This window comes from Populus alba, chromosome 1, assembly GCF_005239225.2.
Source record: "Populus alba chromosome 1, ASM523922v2, whole genome shotgun sequence".
Lineage (NCBI taxonomy): Eukaryota > Viridiplantae > Streptophyta > Magnoliopsida > Malpighiales > Salicaceae > Populus > Populus alba.
The window spans coordinates 38,313,003-38,322,390 of NC_133284.1; the positions used below are offsets into that span (position 1 = coordinate 38,313,003).

Sequence of the window (9,388 nt, forward strand, 5' to 3'; positions counted from 1 at the left end):
CTTCTAAAGCTTGTTTATTAGATAAAATGGCCAAAACATCCTTAAATGGAAAGAGTGAAAGGTCTAAAAAATTGTTAAGTCAAATATATACAAATGTATGTGGACCAATGATAATTCATGTTATAGATGGATATACTTATTTCGTTATATTTATTGATGACCATTCTAGATATGCTTATGTATATTTAATAAAACACAAGTTTGAATCATTTGAACGATTCAAAGAATTCAGAAATAAAATTGAAAAACAAGCTGAAAATAGTATAAAAATAATTTGATCAAATGAGATGGTGAATACTACCACAGATTATTTAAAAGATTAGGATTTTGAAAGGATAAGTCATTCCCTATTGGATATGGTAGAGTCCATGATGAGCTATGCAGACCTTCCACTTTCTTTCTAAGGTTACGCTTTACAAACTATTACTTACCTTTTAAATTGAGTTCATCAAAATTTGTTGATAAGATTACATATGAGATATGAAATGATAAGAGACTAAATCTATTAAATATATTAAGGATTTGAGGATGCCACGCTTATGTGAAATGTATAGTATTTGAAAAGTTATGAGCTAAGTTAGATAATTGTAAGTTTGTAGGATATCTAAAAGAATTTGTTGGATATTATTTCTAACATTTTATTGAGCAAAAAGTATTTATTTCAAAATATACTACCTTTCAAGAGAAATAATTTGTTCTTAAAAGGAGTAGTGAGAGAAAAAATAGAACTTAATGAAATCAAAAAATCATAACCAAATATCTAAATAGAACAAGAGTCCAAAGCTATAAAATAATGTTCCTTCTAAAATTCAAGAAACACAATAACTTTATAAAAAAAAAATATTTCTCCCTTGTTTTTTTGCAATTGTCATAACATTCGTGGGCCAGGCCATGGAGGTCCATCGTTGGGCTAAACCTCCTCGAAGTCTAAGTCTAAGTTGAAGTTGTTAGTAGAAAACTCATGATCATATTAGTTCATTAAACCTGAATGATTCAGAAAAATTCCATTCCCGACGTTGATCCCAACTAAATCATATAGCCTTGTAGTTCAATGGCTGATCAATTGCATCAGCAGTCTACACATGCATTTACAAGCTTCAAAATCAGAGGAATGTCTTCAAAATTGGATTTTTCAGTCGTCCGTGCAGTTATATAACTGGGCATGGCGGTCATTAAACCACAGTATTAACTTCTAATAACAATTCCTATCAATAACTAACAATTTTTGAAGAGGAGAGATGGCTTTGGAGAGTATTATTGCTGATTGGTAACGCAACTAATTTGAGCTCATTTATATTAAAATAATTTTTTTATTTTTTTTTGATATTAGCATATTAAAAAATCTAAAAACACCAAATAAAATTTAATTTTTAAAAAAATATTTTTGAAACACAAAAATATAAAAAATAAACAGTCTTGACTGCAGCTGCTAAAGAAAACAATTATGATGCATGAGGCATTTGGTATTCAATGCATTTTGCAGTAAGCATTTTGCAATGTAGTAACACAGCCACTAATGAGCTTGTTTCTGGAATCTTGCAACGAAATTAGCTATGTATATGTATGTATTCAAACTAAAATATGATTAACCAACAAACTCAGCAATTGAACTTGCAAATTATATCTCAATACCACCAGAATATCAACATGCAAGGAAATGAGAGCATGAACAAAAATGTAAGTTCTGGTTTTTCCTGTGACTGGCTACTGAAAAGATATCCAGAATCAAAGAGAAGTAAGATTCCAGAATCTCCTGTGTGGAGATTATATTCGATACGAAGAGTTACATGCTGACACAGCGAAGAATATTCTCTCACATCTAGAATGAGCCACGCCTTGGACGTTCTTGGGCTATATTTACAGTGATCGCCCTGCCATCCAAACTCTGCATCACGAATTTCACAAATTCAGACTATTTGTATATAGAATAATGATGGGAAGAGAAGATACCAGGCACTATAGTTGGGGAAGGACATTCAGTACTGCTGGTTTTATTGAATAAACTTTGTGGCTTCCATCAACAAACACTAGCAGCTGCTTTCAAGGATGTGTGTGCATAGTATGCACGTGATATAAAATTTCACACATTCACAGGGACAGACAGGACATTGTCAATGGGGAAAAATAATTAAAACAGATTATCAGCTCCATCATTTTCAAGGTGTGCAATGGTGCATCAAGTAGGGATGATTTACAACCACATGCATAAAGCACCGCAATTCCCAGTTTCTACTTTATCCCCAAATTGATTCAAATAAAAAGAAATTGAAAATTTTCCTTGCTAGTTTCACTGCCTTACCTACATCAGGAAGAAAATGGAGATTCTAAGAATGTAGACAAGGCATGGATTATTACCTGTCCATCAAGAGCAGCAATGGCATCATTCAACTCTGTCTCACTGGACATTGTAACAAAGCCAAAACCACGTGAACGGCCTGTTTCTCGGTCACAAACGACCCTTGCATTCACAACCTGTCCATGTTCACTGAATACTTGCTCCAGACGAGCATCATCTACTTGCCAAGGCAGGTTACCAACATAGATTCTGTATGCAGTTTTGAACACACTTGGCCTTTCTGGCCGTGAGCCTCTAGGAGCAGCCTTATTCACTGTTAAAAATCTTCCATTCAAATCCTGTTAACAGTTAACTGTTCACTGAATCACCAGCTTCACTATACTAGGGAAAATCATGAAAGTTCATAATTCAACAGCAATGAACGTCTTGTTCAAAAAAAAAAAAAAAAAAAAAAAAACAGAGAGAGAAAGGGGGTAAAACACAATAATGGATTTTGTCAAATGGAGCTCTCCTGCACATAAAAGCAACTTTACCACATTCTCAAGTTTCCATAAGCATTTATTGAGATATGCTCAAAAGGGATCTCTGCAAATGCATTGGAGATGCCCACTGTAACAAATTCCAAATAGTCTTAACCTAGAGTGAATGTACTAGTACTAATGTGGAAAGCATTCTGGTAAAGGATAGGCTTGTGACCACAGAAGACAGCTGCTGTACCTCGCTAACCTAATTAAACTGCAAGAACCGTAGAAGTTCACTCTTAAAAGCCATTTACACTCCTAAAAGTGGAAAAAAATTGATTTCTTTAAAAATGTCCATTCCACTAGATTATAAAATCAGAAACAATGCACATCTTTAGGTTTCATCCGCCAACTCTTCCAATTGATTTAGAACTTTCCTTCATACACAACTCCAATTAAAAAAAAAAAGCTATACGCTTTTCCATTGTTCAACCTAAGCAACTAACTTGCAAAGAAAGCCCGAAAAATTCTCCAAGATCAACAATCAATAGGAAGTTAACAAACAAAACACTTGACCAAAGCTAAGGTTTCATACTATATGAAACTTTTTACTGTTCTCCCAAGTTGCTATGCTTTCAAGATGAAAGAAGTAACCTAGGTAAAAAAGTTTCACACCTTACACTTCAATTTAAATCATGAACAGCAAGTCTGGTAAATTGTTTACAGCCCATTAAAGGAGAAACCATAGGTGCATGAAAAGAGAACACTTCCACACATTCTGCAGCATAAAATGAATCACTTTGCAGGATAGTATCACAAAAATTTAATATTCTTTCTAGATCCTATTAACATAATATACAATTTTCTCAAACAGAAAATTAAAATCCGTTAATATCAGAGAAAAAAAATGATAAAACAAAAAAAACATACATAGCGGTGGAACTTCTCTATAGCCTTCTCAGCTTCATCAACTGTACTCATTGTAACAAAACCAAACCCTCTACTTTGATCTGTCTCCCTGTTATAAATTATCTTCAAAATAGAAGAAAAGAAAACAGCAAGATAATTTAATCCATGATAAGAAAAAAAAACCAATTTTCTAAATTCAATCACAATTACAAACAGTGAACAAAAGAAACAAACTTTCACACCTCAGCAACCTCAACAGTCCCAGCCTGATCAAATAGCTGAGCCAGGTTTTCACTGTTAACATCATAAGGCAAATTCCCCACATATAGCTTAGCCTCTTCAGGTGGTTCTGGAAAAGTCTCTTCACTTCCATCTCCAAAACTCTCCTCTTCAATAGTCACTGTATCCTCCTCGTCTTGCTGGGCCCAATCTGAGGTCTGTGCAACAAGAGGGATTATATTGAAAGTCGAAAATTTGGAGGTTTTGAGAGATACCCATGAAGGGAAAGAAGTTGAAAAGACGACCTTTATGGGTTTTGAGGTTATTGAGATAAATGGGTACTTAATTGGTGTATCGAAGACTGTGTTTGTAGTTCTGTATACGGACATCAACCGGGTCTCAGCCATTGATAGCTGCTTAAAATATGTTGCCGCAGCAGGTTCTGAGAGTATCGAAGGGCAGGGCAAGGGGATCAGGAAGTTTTTAGGTTCACATTTTAAGCCTAGGAAACTCCAAAAGAAAAAAATTAAAAGTCAGTATTTTGTGTAAGATATATTTGTAATTCTAGGGAAATAGTGTCAGGGACATAGTTTACGGCTAGAAAAGGAACCTTAACCTCCCCTTCTGGTTGTAAACGAATCCGTACACATGCGAGTTTTTATTTATGCATTTTTTTTATGTCATAAAAATCTATTTAAAATAGAAAAAAGAAAAAATATATCAAAACTTTTTTAATTAAAACAATTAATCTAAAGAAAATGAATGTGCAGCATTATCCAATACTTTTTTTATATATATTGAACTAAAAAAAATCTATGGGTCAAACTATAAATAAAACAATTAATCTAAAAAGATAAAAAAAAAATCTTAAATGAACTAAGATTAATCAGTAAAATAATTAAAGGATGAAATTAAAAAATTAAATTTAATTAAAAAAATAAAAATAAAAAAATAAGTGAAAAGAATGAGAACCAAACTTAACATAAAAATAAAAATAAATAAAATAATAAGGGATGAAATTGAAAAATAAAAATCAATTAACAAAATGATATAAAAAAATAGCAATTTAAAAAATAAGGACCAAATCTTGTATAAAAATAAAATAAAATTTCAAAAGATGAAATTGAAAAGAAAAATGATTTAAAAAAATTATCTAAAACAATGAAAGATTAATTAAAATAATAAGGACCATAATTAAAATAAGAAATTAAATGGAAGGATACTTTTCATTTTAACAAAAAGAGGATCAATTAAAGAAAAATCAATAAAAAGATGAAAAAGCTTGCTGACCTAAGGCCATGAGAGAAAACAAAATAGGCAAAAGAAAAATCCACTTGAACAATGATGCACACAACATCACATTAAAAACATCTCCACTCGATAAATTTGGTGACACAACAATCAAATATTCTTGGTTACCAGAGAAGGGTGCATGTGCTGCTTGAACGCAACGACCCTGCTCTACATATGTAATTACATCATTAAAAAATAAAATGATAAAAAATACCCTTTTATGCTTGTAACTTTAATATAATCATTTTACTTTTTATTTTTTATGCAAAAAAATCATTTTGCATCACCCAAATCAACAATAACCAATGAATCTCTATGAAAAAACTACTCTACCCAAAAGCCCAAAGCTTCCTTTTTTTCTTAAATTGAGGGGCAAAGATAATTTCATTAAAACAATCTATAATAATTTATGTCTAGTATTACAGTGAAAATCTCACACTCTATAGGTCTTGTTATTATAGATATAAACTAGATATTTTTATCAGTGTTATGTTGGATGTTAGATTAATTTTTCTTTTAATGTATAAAAGAATACACATGCATTGCTAATGTGTTTTCTAGCAAAAAAAAAAACATTTAAACCGTGTGAGAGTTGATCCAATGTAACCTAATTAACTTTGCAGGTTGAAAAACAATTTGGATGATCAATAAAAGCATATTTAAATAAAAAATTCAAGACAATATTTTTTTTAAAAAAATATTTTGACGACAATATATTGGATTGATCCGAGTCAACGTAGGGTAATCTGTCAAATTCAAGACTCAGGTCATATGACCAGGTAGTCTTATAGAAAATAAATTGAATTAAATTATAAATCCTAATTATCAATCAACATAATATTGAATAATAAAATTTAAAAAAATTTTAGTTAAAAAAGACAAAAAAAAACTTAATTCAACTCGAGTTAACTATTCAAACTTGTGACCCAAGTCATTAGACTAGGATATCTCAAAGAAAGTAAACTGAAACAAATTATAAAACCTAATTCATAATCAACTTAGTGTTAAAATGAATGAAATTGATAAAAAAAATAATAATTAAAAATGACAAAAAAAATTTGACCCGAGTCAAATAGGTTAATTCATCAAATCTGTGACCTAGGTTTTGAGATTAGAATAACTTTATAGAAAATAAATTATAAAGTCTAATTTCTAATCAATTATTAAAAGATGAAATAATAAAAAAATTAATTGAAAAAAAGAAAAAAAAAAAAACTTGAAATAATCAGTTTAATCCACTAAATTTGCTACTCGAGTCATGATACTTCTGGGATAACTTGATAGAAAAAAAAATAAAAAAAATTATAAAATTTAATTCACAATAAACTAATAAACTAAGCGGTAGTGAATGAAATTAAATTTTTTTTTAAAAAAACTAAAAATAAAAAAGCATTGTTCAATGAACATCTATGAAAAGGGAAGAATGATTTACCGTCCTCAAATTGTTATCGTTGATTATTCTACTAATATACGCAAAAAGGAGGTTTTTATCATAATAATTAGTTAACCAAGTGATTGATATAGTAATAAGTTGGTGATAACAATACGAGATTGGCTTAAAGACGTCTATTATTTTCCTCCACTTATGTTTAAATTTTGAAATTAGCATCTTAAAGAATTTATTATGTTTTTTCTTGAATACATCAAATCATGTAAGGAGTGCGCCTTTAAAATTATTTAGAAAGCAAATTGGTCCAAGGATACTCTTATTGTCAACAAAAAAAAAAAAAAAAAGCAACTGATTGCTGATTCATTGGGGCATTAGCACATTGGATCGTTTGGTTAAGGACTGAAAACCGAGGATTAACTGCCTGGAGATTCAAATGAACGCATCCCCTCACTCCCAGTTACCAAGAAAAAAAAAAGAATTGTGAAAAATTCTCATGGATCGAAGGATAGTCATAGAACTATTTCAATTTATTCTGCAGAGTTTCAGATACCAAGACACAGTTCATTATATCTCATGGGATTCTTGTTAAATTGTAAGATGAAAAGAAAAAACCTTCCAAGTAGTCAGAAACATCTCTTATTCATACACAGGTTTGAAGTTCTTGTAAGCAACCACAGCATAGAAAGGATCTGATCCAGACACCAATCCAAGTAGCCTCATGATCCAACTAAAGGGTGATTTCTCCTGTTGAGAGCCATAGTCATAGAATTATTTCAATTTATTCTGCAGAGTTTCAGATATCAAGACACAGTTCATTACATCTCATGGGATTCTTGTTAAATTGTAAGATGAAAAGAAAAAACCTTCCACATAGACAGATACATCTCTTATTCATACACAGGTTTGAAGTTCTTGTAAGCTACCACAGCATAGAAAGGATCTGATCCAGACACCAATCCAAGCAACCTCATGATCCAACTAAAGGGTGATTTCTCCTGTTGAGGGCCAGCTGCTGCTGCAGGTAGTTTTCGAATAATTTCTGCTTGTGTGAACCCTTCCACACATTGAAAATACTGCACAACTAATTGTACCCGACTGTATCCAGTGCCATCCCTCCATGCACTAATGGCTTTCTCATAGAACAAACGATTGCTAAAGCTCACAATGAATACCCCACCAGGCCTTAGCACTCGAAACACCTCTGCAAACACCTATAATAACAAAATCAGACCAACTTAGGCTTCTTAATTGCAAATTCTGCTGACATTGGCATTAATTATGATTACACAAATCAATCTGACCTTCTCTGGCTGTTGGAGATACTGCACACTAACAGTGCATAGCACGGCATCAAAACTGCTACTCTCTAGTTCAAGCTTTTGATCTTGATTGAGATCCTTCACAAAAAAATAATCCAGTCTTGGGTTCCTGGCAAGCTCTTGTGCATTGAGCCCATGTCCCACTATTCTCTTGTACACAGCTTGTTTCGGTAGATGGCTAACCCAGGAGCTCATGAGGTCAAGGATTTCCGAGTCAGGACTCAACATCTCTTGGTATAGATTAGTCAGTGTGGAAATGAAGCCATCATCAACATGGGTCACAAAGCGTGGATAGGAATAAAATTCTCTGTCAGGGTATGAGTTAAGCTTGGTTCTACCTTCCTTGGACAGAACAAGGCGTTTAATCTTGCCCGCTGATGATCTTTCTGTCTCATTGCTTTCATTTAAAGTGTTGGTAGTTTTTGTTGCAGGAAATACTCTTGTTTTGAATGGAAGAGAAGAGATGGTTTGAAGGTTGGCTACAATGGGTGGCTGCCATGATCTTAGCCTTGGCTTTGGCTTTGGATGAATGGCGAGCATATGTTTTGAAGTGATAAGCTCTTTGGACGATGAATGGTATGGTGAACTTCTTGATGGTTTGTGACTTAAGACAAACCCGGTCACCCAAATGGGCCAACAATTGCTTCATGGACTTAATATGGGCTGGACAAGCCATAAAAAGAAGGCCATGCCCTCAATTTTGTCCCTTCTTAAGTGATTATTTTTATTTTTGTTTTTGTTTTTACGGATATTTTTGTAAAAGTATTTTTTAATTAAAAAAATATTAAAATGATATTTTTTTTAATTTTAAAATTAACATATTAAAAATATTAAGAAAACTATTTACGTTAAAAACAGTTTGGAAAATATTTTAAAAAATAAATTAAATTGTAAAAAAAAAAAAAACAATCTTTTAATCAGTGTTGTTTAAGATTTAACCATTCTCAGATGAATGAGAGCCTATTCCCAATCAACACTGAAAATGGAACTATTATGAATTTATAAGCAGAAAATTATTTCTGTACATTTGATTTAGTTCGTTCCTATATTATATTTTAGTTTATTATGTTCCTTTGTATTTTTTATTCAATATTTCCTTTTGATTAAACAAACAAAAAAATTATAATTAATTTTGGAGGTGTAGCATACTTGAAAAGTGACATGTCCAAAATTTACAATTTTCCTAAAAAAATTAAAACAAACTATTCTATATTTTCAGTATCTATAATTACAGATAAATTATGTATATTATATTATTCCATTATTTATAATTAAGAATATTTTTTTTTTTTTTTTTCTTAATTTATAAATTTTCTGGGAAATTTTAAAAGAGACCCTTTTAAATTTTTCCAACATTATAAATAAAAATAAATGTTTTATCTTTTTTATCACAATAATTCTCATTTCATTTAGATTAAATACTAAAGATTTTAAATCAAAATTTTGTATTTCGTACTTTATTTATTACCTTTCCATTTACTAGAAAAAACAATTTGTTTTA

The 9,388-nt window shown here is 31.2% G+C and overlaps 2 protein-coding genes across 2 annotated transcripts; both read right to left on the minus strand.

Moving 5' to 3' along the window:
• Positions 1-1,585: 1,585 nt before the first annotated feature.
• On the minus strand, positions 1,586-4,462 carry LOC118058143 (28 kDa ribonucleoprotein, chloroplastic). Its single transcript, XM_035070854.2, has 4 exons — positions 3,909-4,462; positions 3,688-3,789; positions 2,356-2,634; positions 1,586-1,885 (listed from the first exon to the last, which is right to left on the minus strand). Exons 1-4 carry the CDS (start codon positions 4,290-4,292, stop codon positions 1,820-1,822), a joined length of 831 nt encoding a protein of 276 aa, XP_034926745.1. The 5' UTR covers positions 4,293-4,462; the 3' UTR covers positions 1,586-1,819.
• Positions 4,463-7,328: 2,866 nt separating this feature from the next.
• Positions 7,329-8,473, minus strand: LOC118058146 (uncharacterized). The gene is made up of 2 exons (XM_035070857.2): positions 7,870-8,473; positions 7,329-7,779 (listed from the first exon to the last, which is right to left on the minus strand). Exons 1-2 carry the CDS (start codon positions 8,425-8,427, stop codon positions 7,456-7,458), a joined length of 882 nt encoding a protein of 293 aa, XP_034926748.1. The 5' UTR covers positions 8,428-8,473; the 3' UTR covers positions 7,329-7,455.
• Positions 8,474-9,388: the final 915 nt, after the last annotated feature.

Bases quoted from the DNA above. Each gene is read 5' to 3' on its own strand.
- LOC118058143 (XM_035070854.2), bottom strand. From the start codon at position 4,292: ATGGCTGAGACCCGGTTGATGTCCGTATACAGAACTACAAACACAGTC. The intron at 3,790-3,908 runs GTGTGAAAGTTT...TCTATTTTGAAG, and splicing joins GGACTGTTGAGGTTGCTGAG to ATAATTTATAACAGGGAGAC. The intron at 1,886-2,355 runs GTAATAATCCAT...TTCGTGATGCAG, and splicing joins TTGCTGCTCTTGATGGACAG to AGTTTGGATGGCAGGGCGAT.
- LOC118058146 (XM_035070857.2), bottom strand. From the start codon at position 8,427: ATGCTCGCCATTCATCCAAAGCCAAAGCCAAGGCTAAGATCATGGCAG. The intron at 7,780-7,869 runs GTCAGATTGATT...TTGTTATTATAG, and splicing joins ATCTCCAACAGCCAGAGAAG to GTGTTTGCAGAGGTGTTTCG.